The 22,438-nt window shown below is 43.0% G+C and overlaps 1 protein-coding gene across 13 annotated transcripts in view; it reads right to left on the bottom strand.

The window, feature by feature from the left end:
• Nucleotides 1–22,438, bottom strand: part of ABCC4 (ATP binding cassette subfamily C member 4) — a 627,262-nt gene that overhangs the window by 502,243 nt on the left and 102,581 nt on the right. For 9 of the 13 annotated variants that reach the window (XR_004539971.1, XM_033950379.1, XM_033950382.1 and 6 more), the window contains 2 exons: nt 19,901–20,064; nt 196–321 (listed from right to left, as the gene is read on the bottom strand). Coding sequence is in view for 12 of the 13 variants with exons in the window: in XM_033950379.1 (XP_033806270.1) it covers nt 196–321; nt 19,901–20,064 (290 nt within the window). In the remaining variant the exon portion in view is untranslated. The remainder of the gene's footprint in view (nt 1–195; nt 322–19,900; nt 20,065–22,438) is intronic. The other 4 variants (XM_033950390.1, XM_033950389.1, XM_033950388.1 and 1 more) reach the window with 1 other exon arrangement.

Here is a 22,438-nt window from a genome sequence, read left to right as displayed (position 1 = left end):
CTTGCGCTCAGTTATTGGCGCGCGCCTTTGTCTTCCGGGATTTTGTCTATGAACCGCTCTCCTTAGGTAAATTTGTGTCTAAAATTAAGGCTGCATCTACTTTATATTTTTAAAAAGCATTTTATTACCATTTTAGATTAGCTAGCAAAATCAGAAGGCTAGGGAGATGTAAAAAAAGCTAAGTACCACAATTACCTTCTTATAGAAGAAACAAGGTCTGCAAATGATTCTTCCCAGGCATACATCTTTATTATTCTCATTCCGGATATCACTTCATTCATGATTCTAATCCTGGAGTCTGTGAAGGCTGCAGTCTTGCTCCTATAGCATTATTTATTTTTCAACGAAGAAGAAACTTGAATTCACATCTGTACTGGATATTATAATGCATTTTTGAAAAAGTTATTCTTACATATGAAAACAGTTATTCTTACATATGAAAGCACTACCAGGTATACACACTGATGTACAGAAACCCATAACAAGCATTCCTTGCCTCTTGAAGCTTATAGTCTAGACCAGTGTTCTTCAACCGCCGGTCCGTGGACTGGTGCCAGTCTGCAGAAATTTCCTGACGGTCCACAGGGCCGACACGTGCATCGGGCCCCAGAAAGTGCTCTTCGGCTGCCGGTCCACGGTGCAATCGATGCGGCGTTGTCTTCGGGCCGGCTCCCTCTTCCTCAGTGCTGCAGTGCACAAAGCCGTGGGCAGAGGCTCCTACGCATGTCCTGCACCTCAACCGGAAGCCTTCTCTCTGATGTCGCAATGTCAGAGGGAAGGCTCCCAGATGAGGCACGGGATGCACAATGAGCCGCTGCCCACGGCTTTGTGCACTACAGCACTGAGGAAGAGGGAGCCAGCTCGAAGACAACACCGGGAGGGCAGGCCAGAAGGTAAGGCACAGCATGGAGGGAGGGAGACAACAACGGTAGGGGGAATGTGATTTACATCTGCTGTCTGTTCAGGAAGAAATGCATTTGTTTCTTTTCCTCTGGGGGGGGGGGGGGGCGGTCCATAGGTGTCAAAATGCTGAAGAACACTGGTCTAGACACAACAATCAGGAAATAGAAATTAAAACAGTGAAACCGTGATTGAGAAGAATGAAACCAGGTGAGATATAAATGGAATTGCTCAAGGAGGAGCCAGTTTCTCAGTATACCTGCCAGGAACTAGGCATCTAAAAATCCGTGTAGGAAAAGCAGCCCGTAAGATGGGTAGGTTTAAAATAGCTGCCTCAAAAGCTAATATTCTAGCCATGATCTGAGGGGTCACTTTAGAAGACAGACATTTGCTCAGGAACAAGATGGAGAAATAAGCATTTTCAACACTGCCTTAAATAGTTCTACCAGCTAAGAGGCTGCAAACTAAGAAACTGCCTGTAAAAACAAAGTTTACTCAACTGTTAAAACAATCATAAGCAATAATTCTTTTTCTAATCTTAAAATGGGCAGTTAGCTTCAATTCTGGCTACCACAAAGGGGATAGCCAACCAGTGTCTTGTCCACCACCTGTAGTTTTTTCAGGTATAAATAATAGCTCTTTCTAGTAGAAACACTCAAAGCACTAGAATACCAAAAATAGCATAGTCCTACTTTTGGTGACATGTACCAACATTCTGAAGCAGGTAGGCATGTTTTCATACATCATTCCCCACCCCTACTCCTCGGTGAGCTGGTTGTCGTGAAGAGGGAGCATGATTAGGTAAGGAAGCTTTGCACGCCAGATCTGCCCATCATGGCCACTGCTAAAGGAGCATCTGCCAGATCAACAATTATCATGCCTCATCTAAAGGAGACCATCTGATATGGAAGTTTCTATTGGGCTACAGACCAAGAAATTATGAAAAAATTTTATAAACAAAAAGCACCATTTATTTTAATTGCAGCAAGTAAAGATTAAATAGTTATGAGAGCTTAAAACAGGGGTTTTTGAACTCCTGGCTAGTGGTCTTTCCAGGACTAACCTCCATTCATAATTAAAGCTCTGGAATTCATTGTTGAAAGGTGCAGTAAATGTAATTGAGTTAAAAAAAAAAAAAAAGTTAGACAAGTTCCTGTAGGAAAAAGTCCATAAACTATTATTAAAGGTAGACTTTAAAAATCCATTACTTATCTATGGGGGAAAGCAGCATGGAGTCTAGTTACTAAGAACCTGCTAGGTAGTTTTGCCCTGGATTGGCCACTGCAGGAAACAGGTAAGAAGGGGTACTGAAGAGTGCCACAAAACAAGGTCATTGTTAATTACTCATCACAGATTATTTAGTTCAAATCTATTTATAAATTTTTATAAAAGAAACCAAAAATATACATGAACCTGTAGGAAAACAAAAGACAATATTTAAATTCTCTATCTAAAGCAGGGGTGTCAAAGTCCCTCCTTGAGGGCCGTAATCCAATGAGAATAGTGCATGCAAATAGATCTCATGCATATTCATTGGGGAAATCCCGAAAACCCGACTGGATTGCGGCCCTCGAGGAGGGACTTTGACACCCCTGATCTAAAGGAAACAAGAAATATAGTGGGAGTAGGGATTTACATTTAGCTCATGCCTTTTCAATAGTAGCTCAAAGTCAGCTACACTCAGCTATAATACCTTGGCCTAGATTCACTAAGGGCACGGATCGGATCAGAATCACGCCCCCAACCGACCGCCCGGATCGCTCTGTAGTGATCCCGACACATGCACAAACCATCTGTAGATGGTCTGCGCATGCGTCGAAGAGCAGCACCTTTTTTTGTTTGTTTTTTCAAGTTTCCTGTACCAGTTGGTTTTGCTACTGGAAGCAGAATTTGGACACACAACTTCTCTGTATTGCAGTGATTACGTCTTTCTCACACTCCTCCACTACGCTCTTGAGACAGTTTTTAACTTTGCCAGGGTCCTGATCCACTGTGGTGTTTGTAATGGGCATCTTCAAGACAGCATTGTTCCCACACTCTATTACCCGTAGCTGACTGTCCTCTAGCCCAGCAAGCCCGTGATTTTAACCTGCTTTAAACCCGCAGGTTAAAACCACAGCTTGCACTGTGGGGGAAGGCCAGGGCAGCGCTTGGGGCAGAGAGCAGGAGAGTCAGGAGCAGAGAGCCGCGAAGGAGATTCGGGGCAGAGCAGGGCGGCAGGAGAAAAAGGCAGAGAGTCAGGGAAAGGAATAGGAGAGGAAATTTGGGGCAGAGAAGGGTGGCAGGAGAAAATTGCGGTAGAGAGTCGGGGCAGAGAACGCATGAGAGTCGGGAACAGAGAGCTGGAAAGTCGGGGTAGACAACAGGCAGAGAGCAGGAGATGGCAGTCGGAAAGCAGTGAACAACTGGTCTCCAGCAGTCACTTGTTTGTGATTGGCCAGCCCAGTCGGTGTTGCAGGTTTTTGTTAGTGAATCGTTGCCTGCCATCATTTGAATGCTGTTCCCCCTCATTTGCATGTGCGGAATCAGAATCGGATCGGAGGTGATCAGCCACAAGGTTAGTGAATCGGGTCAGAGGGGAATCGGGTCGCAAACCAATCAGTTTGCTTAGTGAATCTAGCCCATATTTCCTTGCTCCTAGAAGGTTCACAGTCTAACGGTCCCTTTTATCAAGCTGTGCTAGAAGATTTTAGCAAGGGCCAGTGAGGTAAGTGCTCTGACACTCAAAGCAATTCTTGTACCTGAGATAATAAAAGGCATTTGCATACAACTGTTTACACTATGTCAATGATTTTGTCTTTATGCCACAGATGCAGGCATAAATGATATTATTCTGTAAGTTGGTGCATATGTTGGGCATCTCTCCTGCTATCATCATAATTTAGAGGTACGGGGGAGGTTTAGGGGGTGTGGAGGTGGTTCAGGAGACCAGGGAGTCATGGGGCATATGGTGGCAGGAGGTAGTGGGCAACCCTTCTGCCAATTTTTTGTAAAGTGTAACACACGCACATCTGTGCCATTAAAAAAAAGAAAAGAAAAAGTCCCAACAGCTGAGTGGCAGGAGTTTGCTTTTGGGCTACCCCTGCCTCTCAACTGTTTGGGCTTTCCCAAACCAGCTCTGCACATGTGTCAAAGTCACTCTCACAGTGACCGATCAAACAGGATTATGGAGAACCTCCACGAAAATCATTTGCATGCAGACTTGTTGGAACATTGATTTTTGTTTCAGAATCGGCCAAAAAATATCAGCCCACAGTGACCCACACCGTCTTAGTGACCATATTTTGTGCATCTAGCCCTTTGAGTACTATTGTATTTCTCCCATTTAATTCTACTCTCCATTATCATATGATGGTTTCTGTCTCCTCTCCTGGTACTAGTGTGTCACAATGTGAGGTAAATATGTGTAATCACCGCTTAACTTTACCCAAGTAAAGTATCTGTTCCCAGAAAGATGATGAACTTACATTATTAGAACCTAAACTAAGCCCTCTAGTCATATCATCCAACATGTCCCTTGACTCGTCCCTTGTCTGAAGATGAGAATGAAATGTTGACCCATGGATTGTCCTTCATTCCATCTATGTCCTTCGATAATTTTCAATTTTTAGATGACCTGGACAAATCCATCAGAAGATTAAAGATCAGGATATTTTTTGCTGATAAATGCAACAGCAGCGATCGTACGGTCATAGCACTACCATCAACATGGTGCCCTCCAAGACCTTCGGACAACACATTATTCATTTTCAAAAAGTGCATGATCAATTAGATTGATTCTATGAGCACAGAGTTAAAAAAAATTCCTCACAATTTAACCACGAAACAATGAGGAGTGATTAAGTCATTGAAAAAGGATGAATTAATCATAAAAAGGGCTGACAAAGGAGGAGCATTAGTAGTACTGGATAAATTAAAATACCATCAAGAAATTTGCCAACAATTAAGCAATGTTAACACATATCAGAAGATAAGTTTAGATCTGAATAAATGCATACAGAGTAAAATCATGAAAATTATTAAACCTGGACTAGAAGCTGGCTTTTTAAACAGAGACTATAGGTTTTTGAACAAGATTAAGCCAACTGTGCCAGTTCTGTATACACTCCCAAAAATACATAAAAGTCTAGAAAATCAACCAGGCCGCCCTATCATGTCCTCACGTGACTCAGTATTAGAACCTTTAACATGTTTGGTGGATAATTTCTATTTCCAGAGGTTTCAAAATCTATGTCTTACATTAGAGATTCTGGCCATTTGATCATATCCCAGCAAATGATTTTCCTTTTGTCTTAGTGACTTTGAATGTAGCTTCGTTATATATGTCAGTCCCACAGAATGAGGCTTTGGACATATTTAAGACAGTTTTGGAGAAAAGTGCAAGACCGCACTCCATACCAACAGATTTTTTTGCTACAGCTGGCATCGCTGGAAGATAATTTTTTTTCTTTATGATGAAAAATTCTATCAACAAATAGCTGGAGTAGCAAAGGGCGCAGCATTCGCTCCAAAAATGGCTAATCTATATATGATTGATTTTGAAGAAAATTAGATTTACAAATCTCCCTTTGAAGATTGCATATTTAGATGGTACAGATATACAGTACAGATGAGGTACTTTTATTGTTGCAGGGTACGTCAGAACAATTAACATCTTTCGCTACATGGTTGAACACCTGTGATGAGCATTTAAGATTTGTGATGTCCCACCAAAGACAACATATCAATTTTTTTAGATTTGACAATTGTACAAGAATCAGACAGATTCATCACAAAAGGTTATACAAAAATGTATTATTGAACTACCGCAGTTGTCATCCAAAAAGATTGATAGTCTTCCATTTTCACAATTCATCAGAATACGACGAAACTGCACCCAATTGCATGATTTCAAGTGTATTGTGGTATAGAAGCAAGTTTTTATGTTATGGTTAAGTTATATCTAAAGTCCATCATTCAGAATGCATATAAAAGGGCTAGATACTGTAACAGAGATTTATTATTCATTCAAAAGAACACTAACGAAAAGGATGATACAGTGAGAAAGGGACTCAAATAGCTAATATAGTCAAAAAAACAATGAGGCATAGTAAGAACTCATCCAGCCTTTTAAGCCCTGCCCATATATCTGTTGAATACAAACAAATTAGCTCTCCGTTACCAAGGGGTTTCTTTAAATGATTATTGCGCAGCATTTGTGTTGCTACACTGTTAACAGATTAAGGAGTTTAGGAACCTAAACAATGGTAAGGTATACAACATTAGAGTTCATTTGAATTGTAATTCTACTCATGTTGTTCACATCATCTCTTGCCCTTGTGGCAAGTTTTATGTGGGTATGTCCTCAAGATTTTTCAAAATCAGGATGTCAGAACACAAATCCGATTTAAAGCGTGGAAGAATCACAGAAACTCTAATAGAACAATGTATTGATTTGAACCATTCATTTCAAGATTTAAAAGGTTTTGCCATTGATCAAGAACTGGTCTCTGTAAGGGGAAGAAATAGGAAAAAAAAATTACTTCAGACTATAAGAACATAAGAAGCGCCATCTCCGGATCAGACCTTCGGTCCATCAAGTCCGGCGATCCGCACACGCGGAGGCCCTGCTAGGTATACACCTGGCTTATTTTATAGCCAACCATATCTTTATATGCCTCTCTCAAGGAGATATGCATCTAGTTTGCTTTTGAAGCCTAGGACTGTCGATTCCGCAATAATCTCCCCTGGGAGAGTATTCCAGATGTCAACCATTCTCTGTGTGAAGCAGAACTTCCTGATATTAGTCCTGAACTTGCCCCCCCCTTAGCTTCATTTCATGTCCTCTTGTCCGTGTCAAATTGGACAATGTAAATAGTTTTTTCTGCTCTATTTTGTCGATTCCTTTCAGTATTTTGAAGGTCTCGATTATATCCCCACGCAGTCTCCTTTTCTCAAGGGAGAACAATCCCAGTGTTTTAAGTCGATCCTCATATTCCAGTTTCTCCATACCCTTCACTAGTTTAGTTGCTCGTCTCTGCACCCTCTCCAGCAGTTTTATATCCTTCTTTAAGTAGGGAGACCAATGTTGGACGCAGTATTCCAAGTGGGGTCTGACCATTGCCCTATAAAGCGGCATTATAACTTTCTCCGATCTACTCGAGATTCCTTTCTTTATCATGCCCAACATTCTATTTGCCTTATTTGCCGCTGCCGCGCATTGTGCCGACGGCTTCAGGGTCCTATCTATCAGTACACCCAGATCCCTTTCTTGTTCACTTTTTCCCAGAGTTGCACCTGACATTCTGTACTCGTATTCCTTATTCTTACTGCCTAAATGCATTACCTTGCATTTCTCCACGTTGAACTTCATCTGCCATTTCTCCGCCCATTTTTCTAACCGACACAAATCGCTCTGGAGTTCCTCACTGTCCTCCTGCGATCTGATTGCCCGGCAGAGTTTTGTGTCGTCTGCAAACTTGATGATCTCACTGGATGTTCCGTTTTCCAGGTCATTGATATAAATATTAAAAAGGATCGGCCCAAGTACCGAGCCCTGGGGTACACCACTAGTCACTTTCTCCCAGTCGGAGAACTTCCCATTTATGCCCACTCTCTGCTTCCTGTTTTCCAGCCATTTGCCTATCCATCTTTGTATATCTCCCTCTATGCCATGGCTTTGTAGTTTCCTAAGAAGTCTTTTGTGTGGAACTTTGTCAAATGCTTTCTGGAAGTCCAAGTATATTATGTCCACCGGCTTTCCACTATCAATTTGCTTGTTCACGGTCTCAAAGAATTGGAGTAAATTCGTCAAACACGATTTCCCTTTCCTGAATCCATGTTGACTGGGTTTCATCAAGTCGTGTGTGTCCAAGTGCTGAACTATGCTATCCTTGATCAGTGATTCAATCATCTTGCCGGGGACAGATGTAAGACTCACAGGTCTATAGTTGCCCGGTTCTCCTCTCGATCCTTTTTTGAAAATTGGCGTGACGTTCGCTTTCCTCCAGTCGTCTGGTATCTGACCAGTTCTGATTGACAGGTTTGCAAGTTTTTGCAGTAACTCTCCGATTTCGACCTTCAATTCCTTCAAGACTCTCGGGTGAATTTCATCCGGTCCAGGGGATTTGTCACTTTTAAGTTTGTCGATCAGGTAGTATATCTGATCTAAGTTCACTTCAACTGTGGTGAGGCTGTCCTTTATTTCTCCTGTAAACAGTTTCTCCACTTCAGGTATTGTTGAGGTGTCCTCCTTCGTAAAGACAGACGCAAAGAAGGAATTTAGTTTGTCTGCGATTTGTTTATCTTCCTTGATGTATCCTTTTCTTCCCATGTCGTCCAGGGGTCCCACTGCCTCTTTTGCAGGTTTTTTTCCCTTTCACGTATCTAAAGAAGGGCTTGAAGTTTTTGGCCTCCCGGGCTATTTTTTCCTCATAGTCCTGTTTTGCATCCCTCACCGCCTTGTGACATTTCTTCTGTTCATCTTTATGTTTGTTCCAGGCTTCGGTTGTCTTCGTGCATTTCCATTTTTTGAAAGAGTCCTTCTTTTCTTTTATGGCTTCCTTCACCTGTATGGTAAGCCATGCCGGTTCTCCTTTGCCTTTAGTTCTCCGATCTTTGGAAATCCTCGGAATGTAGAGATCTTGTGCTTCTGCAATAGTATTTTTCAATAGGCACCATGCCTGGTCTATAGAACTCACTAATGACATTCCGGAAAACGGTAAAGACCCTCCTCTTCAACTAAAGGTCACCCTCAGTCTACACCCCACCCCTTAAACCCCACCTCTACCCTTCTTTTTCCATTCTAATCTTCTGCCAAAAATTTCAGTATAGTCCACTCTCAGCCTATACTCAAATAACTTATATCTAAACTAAACTACTTATATTTAAACTACTGTTCTTAATTTGCTGTATAGTCCCTAAATTTACACTGCTGCACAGTTTCATATGTCCAAGTATTTAAATCTACTGTATAATCTTGTATGTCCAATTCACTCCATTGTGAATGTTTACTTGTAAACCGTTCTGAGCTACTGGGAGGACGGGATAAAAATCTAAATAAATAAATAAAACAAGATGGATACACACATTTCAGACCATTAATCCTTTTGGTTTAAATAATGAATTAGAATTAAATATGTTTCTTTAATGATTTGTTCTTTTTCAATTAAATTTGAGTGAAGGGACTTATGTGCATGCGTTTTACATAGATTTGAAACACAGATTAAGAGCGCATACAATTTACATAGTTAACATTATTATCTTAATAGCCATGTGCAAGAAAAAAGATCTTATTTAATGCACATGCATGGCGTCTTAAGTTGACCGGTGCCATTTTACAAACATTGAGTAACATGTCAGACATAAGCTGTGTTCAGTTATTTCAGCAGTAAGTGCTGATTTAATTCTTTAATTATTTTGTTATTAGAAGCTATATTCATTGCAGTTCACTTCCTGCTCCGCTACCCGAAAACACAGAGACACTACTACCGCTACTACACAAGTGAACCCGGGCCGTGTGGGAGCCCTGATCCGATCCCCGAAAACACAGAGACACTACTACCGCTACTACACAAGTGATCTCGGGTCGCGTGGGAGCCCAGCTCCGCTCCCCGAAAACACAGAAACACTACTACCGCTACTACACAAGTGACCTCGGGCCGTGTGGGAGCCCTGATCCAATCCCCGAAAACACAGAGACACTACCACCGCTACTACACAAGTGATCTCGGGCCGCGTGGGAGCCCAGCTCCGCTCCCCGAAAACACAGAGACAATACTACCGCTACTACACAAGAGACCTCGGGCCGCGTGGTAGCCCTGCTCCGCCCCCCCCCGAAAACACAGAGACACTACTACCGCTACTACACAAGTGACCTCGGGCCGCGTGGGAGCCCTGCTCCGCCCCCCGAAAACACAGAGACACTACTAACGCTACCACACAAGAGACCTCGGACCGCGTGGGAGCCTCACAGAAACACCTGCGCCCAAAAGACCACTCCACCTGAAAACCTGTTGACCTCCAAGTCAGATACATTCATCCAAATCCTGCCCCTTTCACCAGCCCCCTCTGCACAAGGAGAGGAGCGTGGGAGCCCTTGCTCCGCCCCCCTCCCGGCACAGGAGAACACATCGCTGACTGCACTCATACCGGAGGAGCCTGCCTTCACATCGGGCCTCTCTGCATCAAGGAGAGGAGAGTGGGAGCCCTGCTCTGCCCCCCGCCCGACACAGGTGAACACACAGCTGACTGCTACCACAACCCAAATCCCCCACAATCTCACAATAATATATTTGCAATCTTCTGCAAATGCATTATTGGTAAAGACTTAACAATTAACACAGGAAGGAATTACAAAAACCAGCAAACATGAAGCTCTTACTGATCCTATCAATCTATTTATTCAGCAATAACATTAGAGACATTATATCCCTCTATCCAAAACTTCACTCCTCTCACTACCCTGACATACCCATTAAGCTCCTAACTAACCAACAGGAAGAAAGAGTAAATCATATCAAAACAATCACAAGTAACAGTAGACCACACCGCACCCTCAAAAAAAGGACAAGGGAAATAAAGCCCATCAAAATCACGACACCCATCATACCCATCACAACTACCTCAATTCCCTGCGCTTACCTCAACACTAGATCAGTAAGGAACAAAGCTTTCTTAATCAAAGATTGGATAACCAACAAGAAGTTAGCCTGCCTCTTTCTAACGGAAACATGGCTACTATCCGAAGAGGATCCAATACTAAACGACCTAATACCAGATAACTACAAAAGTCACATGTTAAACCGTGAAGATAGAAGAGGGGGAGGACTGGCAATCATTCTCAAGGAAGAACTTGAACTTGAATTAGTAGATTCCAAGATAACCAACCAACTAGAAGCACTAGCATGCAAAATTAGTAACAAGGATCTAAAAGAGTACCTCACCTTTATTCTATTCTATGTCCCGCCAAAATGCTGGTCAAGGGCCAGAGAGGACTTCTACGAATTCATTTTACATAACTCAATCACCCCGTTTTACAATATTATAGCAGGAGACGTAAACCTACACTTAGAGAACGAGGACAATCCTGACACAAAAGATTTTAAAAACTTCCTATCATCAATCAACTACAATCTCCCTTCATCCACACAAACTCATGAAAAAGGCCATCAGCTAGACTTGGTAGCTATGTCCTCAAAAGAAATCCTAAAACCCACTATTTCTATATCTGACGACATCTGGTCCGATCATTTCACCTACTACTTTAACTTAATCTGGAACCAACCAAAAAAAAAAACTCACCCAAAGATAAAAAAAGAACATCTCACAAGGGGCCACATCAATCCAGAGGAATATTGGGCACATTACGAATCGCGCAAGGTGATAAACGAAGGGGACGAGTTCTGGGAACAGTGGACGAAAACAAGCACTTCCATCTTAAATAAAATAGCCCCTAAACGAAACAGAACATACCGCTCAAATAAATATAATAATTGGTTCGACTCTTAACTATTAAAAATGAAACAATCAGTAAGACGACTAGAAAGGATCTGGAATAAAACAGGAGAAATATCAGACCGGAACAATTGGAGATCAAACATAAAGGACTACAAACAACTGATAAAAGAAAAAAGAAAAGCATTCTACTCATCCAAAATACATACATCCGACACGAGTTCAAAAGGAATCAACACTCATGAATTGTTTAACCTGGTTAAAAATTTATTTGATACCACACGCCACAGTCAATCCATGCACGACATAAAACTTCCATCAACAGACGATCTAGCACAACACTTTGACTCAAAAATTGTGAGCCTAAGGAACAATTGCCCAACAAACAACACATATGAACATCAAATAGCCAACATACATGAAAACGAAATACCAGTGGATATGTTTTGGAACTCCTTTCAGGAACCAGAATGGAATAACTTCATAAAACTTTACAACAAATATACCAAATCAAATTGCATTCTAGATCCCTGTACCCCCAACATTATGAAAGCAGCCCCTTTAGACTTTAAACTAACACTGTGGCAACATATGACCAATAATTTCAAAAACGGAAAATTCCTAACGAAAAACGGTCACATTATAATCACCCCAATTCCGAAAAACCATAAACAATCCCTAACATCAGTAACCAATTATAGACCGGTAGCATCCATTCCATTCTTCGTAAAAATAATGGAAGGTTTAGTACACACCCAATTGATGGACTACCTTGATCAGTTCTCGCTACTACATGAAACCCAATCTGGCTTCAGACCTCTGTTCAGCACTGAGACGGTGATTGCAGCGATCCTAGAATACTTACGCAACTTACTCAGCAAGGGCCATAATGCCTTAATCATGCAATTTGGTATGAGCTCGGCCTTCGACTTGGTGGACCACAAAAAATTGTTACAATGTTTAGACGCAATAGGCATCGGAGGCGAGGTACTTGACTGGTTCCGAGGATTCCTTACGACCAGCACCTATCAAGTACGCTTCAACCGCAACCTCTCTAAAACATGGAGAAACCCATCAGGCGTCCCACAGGGATCCCCACTATCCCCACTACTCTTCAACGTCTACATATCTTCACTAGGCACGCAGCTGGCCCAGAGGGGTATAAAAGTATTTAGCTACGCGGATGACTTCACAATCATTATCCCGTTTAATACGTCTCCCTCCAAAATCACCCCCACAGCAACAGAAGCGCTAAACCTGATGGTACAATGGACCTCAGAATTCAAACTGAAGCTCAACTCAGACAAAACTAAATTCTTTATAGCCTCGCCACACACACATATCACGACAAAATCACTATGCATAAACAATCTTAACTACCCCATTCAACCAACAATGAAAGTTCTGGGGGTAACACTGGACCAAGGTCTAACCATGAAAGACCATGTGGACTCCCTAGTCAAAAAAGGGTTTTTTACTCTATGGAAACTCAGATCCATTAGAGCATACTTAGAAGCATCAGCATTCAGAATCCTGGTACAATCCCTAATACTAAGCCACCTTGATTATTGCAACATTACCCATCTGGCAATCTCCCGAAAGCAAATGCAGAGACTACAACTGATACAAAATGCAGCAGTCAGGCTGATTTTCGGGCTGAAGAAGTCCGATCACATAACCCCTTCCTACCGACTCCTGCACTGGCTGCCAATGGAGGCACGTACGAAGTTCAAGCTGGGATGTCTATGCTTCAAGGTATTATCTGGTCTAGCCCCTAAATACATAACAGCCCTCTTCTCATTCCCAACCAACAGACATGAAAGAAGTGCACACCTGAAATTCGTCTCCCCACCGGCTAGAGGATGCAAATATAAGAGATACCATCAACAACTTCTATCGTATCAAGCAGCCTTATGGGGCAAAGACTTAGAAAAACTAATCACACTCACAAACAATTATGGAGAATTTAGGAAACACCTAAAAACATTCCTGTTCTCGAAATACCTAGGTAACGAACAAGAACAATAGCCCCCTTCGCAATCCCACCCAAATCTGATCTTGTAAACTGCTAACCCCTAATCACTAACAATGAATGCTCCATTCAATTTATGGAATTTTTCTAATTCATTGTAAACCGCATGGTACGTCATGGTCCTGCAGTTGTTATTATTGTTAATGCTGTTACTACCAGATGAACACTGCCATACTCTGTAAGTAGCTGTCTGTACAGTTTCTCTTTATTGTAAACCGCCTAGAAGTCGCAAGATTGTTGGCGGTATATAAGAATAAAGTTATTATTATTATTATTATTCCCTCACACTTAACATTCTTAAAGACCCATTCACAAAAATACCCTACCAGACAATATATGTAAATCTAGTAGCAAATTTCTCAAGGTATGCCAAGATTCTGTAATTCTTAATATATCAAATTCCTGACTGCAAGATCAACCATGAATTAAAACAGTCTTATTTTGTGCCAAACATGAATTCAACAGTCCATTCTTTGATAGATATGTCACTGAAGTTACAGGACATGGGGATACAGAAGCAGCAAGCCTCCCATATTGTCCCAGGCCCATCACAAATGCAAATCAACACATAGTGACTTGGTAAGAAGTGAACACAAAAAACAGAACCACCCTACCACCCCAAGGCCACTCAAATGAGTGCCCTAAGGAGCCCTTTAGACATGCTCCTTTGTCAGTGGCGTACCAAGTGGGGGGGGGGGGGGCGGTCCGCCCCGGGTGCAAGCCATGAGGGGGGTGCTCCCGGCCTTGGAGTCATGGCTCGGGAACTTCCCTTCTCATGGCCCGACTCCAAGGTTATCGGTAGCCCCCCGACCGTAGTCCAGCCTTGCCTTCTCTGTATCTTACCATTCATTCTGTTCCCCCACGACCACACACCCCGTCGGAGCTTGTTGCGCTCTAATGTCGGGCGCGCTTTAGTCACCAGCTTTCACGTCTGCCCTATTTCCTATTTCCGGTGGGTGGATCGCGGCAGAGGCAGAAGCGGGAAAGGAGCCGCATGCGAGAACGAATAGCAGTTTTTCAACTGAACCGAAAGTAAGTATTGCTGTTTTGTTCGGTATTGGTGGTGTTTTCGCTAGTGCTGCCCGTCTCAAAAACTCTCCTCCTGAGTCCCGATTCACCATCTGACCCTCTCCCCCTAAAGCAGGATCAGCAGCGCTGCTGCTCCTGCTTTAGAGGGCGAGGGGTGAGGGTCAGTCGGGAAGTGCTGCAGTGTCTGGCTTCTCCTCTGGCCTCCTGCAACTCCCTTTACCTGATTACAACAGAGACAGTCCTGGGGGGAGGTGCAGTCCTTTGGGGGGGCAGGCCTTCAGGTGGGGGTGCAGGCCTTCAGTGATGGGGTGCACCCCCGAAGGTCTGTCCCCCCTGAAGGCCTGCACAGCCCTGAAGGCCTACACCCCAACCCTGAAGGCCTGCCCCCCCACTTGAAGGACTGTACCCCCCGAACTTCTGCACCCCATCCCTGAAGGCCTGCACCCCCACCTGAAGGCCTACACCGTGTAGGCCTTCAGGGCGGGTGCAGGCCTTCAGGGGGGACAGACCTTCGGGGGGGGTGCAAGCCTTCAGGGGGGACAGACCTTCGGGGGGGTGCAGGCCTTCAGGGGTGGGGTGTACGCCTTCAGGAACCGTGCAGACCTTCGGGGGGGAGGGTGCAGGTCTTCAGGGCAGGGATAGACCTTCAGGGGAGGGGGTCCTGGTGTAGAATTACACAGAGGGGGGAAGGGGGTGTCAAAGATACGTGCATATGCCAGACTTTGGGGGGAAGAAATAATGGGTCTAAAAACAGAGGAGTGGGAGAAAGATGGTGGATAATGGGATTTAGGGAGGGAAGGAACAGAAAGGGAGAGAAGTTGGACACAAGGGATGGTGTGGAGGGGGGATAGAGATACTGGATAGGAAGATAGTTGGGGAGAGATGGTGGACCCTGGGGTGGTGGGGAAAGAGGGAGAGATGCTGGATGAAAGGGTAGTTGAGAAAAGGTGAATCTGTGGATGGAGACAAAAAAAGGAAAGATGCCAGACCTCCGGGGGAGGGAAGGGAAACATAAGGGGAGGACAGAGAGGGCAGATGGATAGTTAGCACGAAGAAAGAAGGAGACCCTGGCAAGCAAGACAACCAGAGCCTGGGACCAACAAAATTTGAATATTGACCAGACAACAAAAGGTAGAAAAAATAATTTATTTTCTCTTTTGTTATTACAATATGTCAGATTTGAAAAGTGTATCCTGCCAGAGCTGGTGTTAGACCGTAAACGTGAACTAGGATTTAACAGAGAGTGGAAAAGTCCTTTTTGTTTACGCCACAATGCCAGTGTGGTTAGGAGAAGCCAAAGGGGGTGAAAAAGCTATAAAATAAACCCACCAGGATGTTTGAAAAAAACACCCAATTGGGCAGGAAAATCAAAAGTGAAAAGAGGATTTGGTCAGACTTTTGAAGGGTCTGCAGAAGAAAAATATTGTATAGGCCGGGGGAAATGGGAACTTTTCTTCCTTTTATTTTTGTGAATGGCAAGGCTGAGGATGTCAGAGAGTTCAGTTAAAATATGTGCTATATAAGAAAATATAATAATGTGTTTTATAAAGTTTATAAGCATTGCTGGCCTACCCGGTGAGGTGTTCCTAGTGGTGGTGGTGGCAGCGTGTCAATGTGTTGAGAGGAAGAGGTGGTCTGGGAAATTCTGCTGAGCAAACTCCAGGCTCATTTCCACCCCCCAGTTAGTCCACTCCACTCAACTGGTTCACACACTGAGTGGGTCTTTGGGTGTTGTGCCTGGGTAGTTGTTTTGGGATCTCTTCCAGTGGTTTGTCAGTATCTCCTTGTGGTTGAAGGAAAGAAACTTTGTTAACCTTAGCATTGACCTTCAGAATATGTTTGTAACAGCGCCGCTTGTGTGGCATTAGGCTATGTAGTGATCGAAAGAAAAAACCAGACCTTTGCACATTTTTGCACTATATGGTGGGTGTATGAGGAGATTCACATTTCCTGCACAGCTGAGTCTGTGTGAAGTTACCTTGTGCTGTATTTGACATCTAGCAAGGTCTCTGCTTGGAAGGAAAGATCTCAGCTTAAAAATGAAGTGGCCAGAAGTTATGGTAAAAGCAGATAGCGTAGCTGGTTTTAAGAAAGGTTTGGACAAATTCCTGGAAGAAAAGTCCATAGTCTGTTATTAAGACATGGGGAAGCATCTGCTTGCCCTGGATCGGTAGCATGGAATGTTGCTACTCTTTGGGTTTTGACCAGGTACTAGTGATCTGGATTGGCTACTATGAGAATGGGTTACTGGGCATGATGGACCATTGGTCTGACCCAGTTAGGCTATTCTTATGTTATGTTCTCATCTGTAGGGGCCTTTGTTTTCACTTCTTATTTTAATGTATTTTTTTTCTGGGAACTTATCAGTGTTTTTTCATAATGGGAACAAAAATGGAAGAGAATTAAAGTGTGTGGAATAGGGGGGTAACTAATTTCTTCAGATAAATAATTCAATCCACCTCAACCAGACATAGGAGAACTCACACACCATTCACACACCCTCCAACCAAAATCGTCAAAAGATTAAAAACTGTTTGACAACCTCCTAACACTCGACCCCCAACTCTACAACCTATTGACCTCGACCACAGACTACAAAACCTTCAAAAAAGAAATAAAAACCCTTCTATTCAAAAAACACATAAAACCGAACTAACGCAATCAGAACTGTCCCAAGCATCACCTGCAACTACTCCATATGTACTTCTGATGTCATGACAATTCAGACATAATTTATGTTATCTTATGGTATGTTTGGAATAATGGTTACATATATGAGGTTATATAAAAGAAAATTTTCACTGCCTGTTTCTATTATGACCATTTATTTCGTTTCATGGTTATTACAAAAAATATTTTTTTACATGGGGGGGTGTCAAAAAATGATGGGCCCCGGGTGCCACATACCCTAGGTACGCCACTGAGTGTACTCCTTCCAGTGCATGAGGACCCAGTTCTTCACCTGTGATGCTACAAAGAGGGAAAAAGATCTTCAGGCAATTTCTGAGTTGGAAAGCAAGACCAACAATGGCACAACATGCTTTCAGGAATTAAGCTCTATACTCCTCCCAGTGTGAGGCCCCAGTTCTTTACCGCACACAGCCAGTAATGTCACTAGTAAGTGAAGCAAGCTTTGTCCCTTCCAGAGCTCTCACCCACAATGATACACCGATGGCAAAATATCTTCCAGGCTGCTTCTGAGCACACTTTCAGCAAGCAGGCTTTTTAATGCTGACTGGAGCTTTTTTGTTATGCAACTTATTTCAGAGAATGATATGGATTCTGAACCAGTTAGCACAAACCCTGCATAGGTTACTATATAGAAAGCCCCTTTATGGGTAGGACAAATTTTAGTGAGATATAGACTTTACAGCATGGGCAAGGGTTTAGATTACAGCAATTATAGTATAGATATAACATTTAGACTTACAAATATAGACTTAGTGGACATAGGGTAGTTTAAATTGTAGCATTTTCAGTGTAGATATACAGTACTAGGAAGTGAAATAGCTTTTCTTTGCAGGTGGATGCATCTTTGTTATCAGAGTATGTGGTAGTAATTCAGGTTATATTTGCGGTGGCATGTGAATTTTAGTGAGATTCCGTTTGGTATATTAGGTGCTGTCTTTGGGGTTCCATCCATCCGGAGTATAGACGGGGTCTTCAAGGAGCTGGGTTTGTAATGAGGAAGGTTTTTATGGCTTTCTGAACTTTAATACTGCTTAGGTTCTGTCTAAGTCTGGAGCACAGTGTTATTTTCTCCACGGTGTTTGGACACACTCCCAGCTTCCCTTTGAATAGAATATGCTGGTAGAGTGAGAAGATTCTGTGGAAGTTGAACTGCCTTGAAATTATTAATTGTAAGTGTTTATTCTTTACTTCATGTTTTTAAAGAAAGTTGTCCAAGAACTAGAGTCTAGCTGATAACACTAAGATTACAGAAGTAAGGATTAACTGAATAGTAGCCTCATACAATTGCCAGTAAAACTCAGAGCGAGATCAACCATGCTTGTTCATTCAGAGGAGTCCTTGTTTTTCAGTACAAAACCTGAGGAAATCTATGGTAGACTGTTCAGTGAAGCTGTAAACTGTCCAGTAAAAACTATAGTCAGCATATACCTGTCTGTATCATATCTTTTGAAAGCTCAGGACTTGAGAATACTCCCTAGTACTATGCAAAAATATTTTTGTTAATCTTATGTACTAATCTTTTAGGAGTAATTTAGTCTTCTTGCAGTAGCAGTCTAAGCAAAGGGTCTTTTGTTAGACGGAATGGTTCTTGCCCATATGCTGCTATCTTCACTAACATTCCCCAGGGTCTACAAGGGTCAGATTGTTTTAATATACACTTCCCCCTCTGTATTCGCGAATTCCGTATCTACAGATGTGCTTATTCGTGGTTTTATATCAAAAAAATCACTTTCATTTTTCAGGCTATTTTAAGCCCTGTAAGCCCCCCCTTAAACCTTACCTGGTGGTCTAGTGGGTTTTCGGGGCAGGAGTGATCTCTGAGAATCGCGGAGAGAACGGGAACCCGAAGGCATTGAGCATGCGCAGATGCTCAAGGCCCAGCAAAAAGAAGAAGGCAGATCTTTGGGCACCGGCACAAGCATGTCCTGTGCGTTGGTGCCGGTGCAGGTGCCAAATGGGGGTAAGGAATGTGATCGGGTGGGTGGGTGCCTGGGGGATGCCGGATCGTGAGCGGGGGGTGCCGGATCATGGGGGAGGGGGCGCTCGTAAATCAAGGCACCCTCGGTTTCCGAGGCTCCAATTTTGCGAATGTTTTGCTCGTCTTGTAAAACACTCGCAAACCAGTGCACTCGTAAACTGAGGTACCACTGTATTTGAACGTATTGAAAGGGTTCAGAGTTAATGTAAGTAGGTGGAAAGGGAAGGAAGGGGGATTTGTTCAGAGATGTTTGGGGGTTGCATAGAAGAAAAATTGTGCACTGGTATGCTAATCTTTGTTTTGAATTAAAAAAAAGAAATAAGTGGAAATAAAAAAGTAAATAAGAAAACAGATAAATGGGGGCGGGGTGTGGGGGGGCATGGGCGGGGCAGGCCCAGGGGGGCCCAATGTACTTGTGTGCCTAGGGCCCTCGAAGAATTAATCCTGCCCTGCTTATACAAGAAACTGAGCAAATGCCCACATAAAATGGGGGCAGAACAAGGTGCTTTAAATATAACAAAGGAATTCAGACAAAGAATAGCTCCAGCAACCAGTTCTTCAAAAGAGACACACTTTCTTGTCAAATAAGAGCCATTGTTTCAAACAAATACCAAATTGTGACACAGAAAAATGCTGGAAGATACTATTTTTAGAACAAACTAAAATCTATAAAGACAGGCTGCGGCACCCTTTCACCTTTCTACTCCTCTTCTACACCTTTAAACCAATCCATTCAGATGCATACCACTCATTCAGGCAGGACACATGCTCTGCTCTCTCATACCCCCATACACAAAATGTTTTATTTGATTGAACATGCAATTTGTCAAGCTTACCTTAGTGACGTGAATAACCTCCCAAAGCAAGTCTGTAAAGGAATCAAAACAACAAGAACTGCCATTCCAGCAAGGCATGAAGGTCCAATTTCAATCCAGAGTAGCACAGTAACTGCTATTGCTTGAAGAGGTCCCGCCCAGACAAAGTGCAAAAATACTGTTGCCTATACAAATGGTGGTGATAACAATTTCAGTTTAAGCATGCACTTTCAGTATCTGTAAACATTTACAAAACAATACCAGTACTTCCGACTCTTACCTCCCCCCTCCCACAGCGAGAGAAAAGTCTAATCTCTCCTGCTGTGCTCACAATCAACCCCCCCCCCGACAACTCCTCCAGTGCCCCTGATGACCCCCCGCCCCCCTACCTTATTCAGAAAGTCCATCCAGAGGGACACTTACCCTCTGGTTGGCAGGCCTGCATCTTACAAAATGGCGGTCTATCCCCTTCCCAGTGCATCCTGAGATGTGCCAGGGAGGGGTCCAAGGCTCTGACTAGTCCAGGTTGCTTAAGGCATCTGGGCCAATCAGAGCCTTAGGCCCCTCCCTGGCGCATCCAGGGATGCACTGGAAAGAAAGCCTGCCATTTTGCAAAAGGCAGGCCTGCCAGCCAAAGGGTAGGCACCCCTCCGGCCGGACTTCCTGAATAAGGTAGGAAGGGGTTGGGGGGGTCATTGGGAGCACGGGGGACTTGTCGGGTTGGGTAACAGCGGGAGGGAGTGTGTATCACTCCCGCTGCGGAAGGATGGAGTAGAGTCGGGGGATTATGCAAGTGCGGTTGGAGAGAGTGGGCATCTCTCCCTCTGCCAGGAGGGGGAGAGGTTTGCGAGCACGGCAGGAGAGAGTGGGTATATCCTGCGCATGTGCTGATCACTACCACCAGTGACTCATCTCAGGTAAATTTCTTCCGCATACTGGAAATGAAATCAAATAAGTGTCATTTACAGCTACGACACAAGGAAGGAGAATAGCTCTGAAAAAATAGAGTGGACTACTTTGGGGGGGGGGGAGCTTTTGCCCTTGTGATTCTTGCCACTGTGGCTGCTGCCACTTCAGATCTGCTGCCCTGGTATTCATCAAACTGCTGGAGCTTGTGCTTTGGGGGAGGGGGGGGGTGAGAGAATATGCTGCACTGTGGTAGTAGGGAAGAGGGAAGAAAGAAGATGCTGCATTGTAGGGAAGGTCAGGAAAAATACTACACTATAGAAAAACTCAGAGAAGATGCAACACTGTAGAAGAAAATAGGGGGAAGAGATAATGCTGCACTATTGGGAGATATGAGGAAAAGGGAAAATATTGCTCTATATTTATTTCATTTTATAACCCGTTCTACCCAGGAGCACAGAACGGATACAGTTCCAATATTTTGGAGGCACAGGATTAAGGATACATTCACATTATACTGAAGGGTGGAGATAGGGAAAAAGAGATGCTTTCACAATATGTTGGAGACAGAGCATCAATGGTACATTCACAATACACTGGGGAAGTGGACTGAGGATTACAGAGGTATATTCACACTAGGCTGGTGGCTTGGATTTAGATCAGCACAAGTTATAGCGGTATCTTTGGATATACAACAGGCCTTTATCTTTGGATATAAAAGAGTGCCTTTACAATGTGCCATATTTTTAAAATGGAAAGAATATTAGCCATTCAGCAGGAATGTTATAAAAAATTTATTGATGTTTGGGAGCCATTAAATTATTGTAAGGATTGATTATAATTAATAATTTATTTCTTCCTCTTTTATTTATTGAAGTATAGGGTGGGTTCCATTTCAAATTATCTAGAACTATAATGTTATATTGGAGGGAGGGAGGGAGGAATTATATTATGATTCAATATATGTATGATTAATAAGTGATATTAAAGTGTATATGATTGTATTATGAATCACTTGTTGAAAGTTTAAAAATGAATAAAGAATTAAAAAAAAATAATACAATGTGTTGGAGGTATTTGATAAGATTACATTTGTCATATACTCGCGTCAGGGCACATAGAGATGCATGCACATTGTAATGAAGACATTTGGTTGGAGTACTTTTGCCACATACTCGAGTCAAGGGTCAATGGTGACAGTGGTATATTCATAGCTAAACTGGAGACGTGGGGCTGGTGGGACCTTGGGGTGTTGAAAAGGTGCCATCAGCAATGAGTCTTGGGCGATTGGTTTCAGTTGCATACCGATAGAGCCTAGTCTTTAAGGTTTCAAGGCAGGTAGGTGCTGGCTCAAGAAGAATATGGTTTTCACTGCTTTCCAGATAGGGATATAGGTTTAGAGGGAAAGAAACAGAGAAGATGCTGTGCTAAAAGGGTAATGAGAGTGAGCTTAGAGGGAAAGATAATGGAAATGGTGGAACAAAATGGGAAACGGTATGGGGTGTTGTCAAGGAGATGAGCGAGAGGAAGATACTGCATGCAGAGGGTAGAAATGTGATAACAGGGAATGGATGAAATAATAGAAAGTAATAGGAAGCAATGAAAGGAGTGAAAAGGAAAATGAGAGTTAGAAAATAAAAGAAGAAATGGAAA

Source organism: Geotrypetes seraphini, chromosome 6, assembly GCF_902459505.1.
Source record: "Geotrypetes seraphini chromosome 6, aGeoSer1.1, whole genome shotgun sequence".
Taxonomy (NCBI): Eukaryota; Metazoa; Chordata; class Amphibia; order Gymnophiona; family Dermophiidae; genus Geotrypetes; species Geotrypetes seraphini.
Note: the sequence above shows the minus strand (reverse complement) of the source record. Positions and strands in the feature narration are given on the sequence as shown.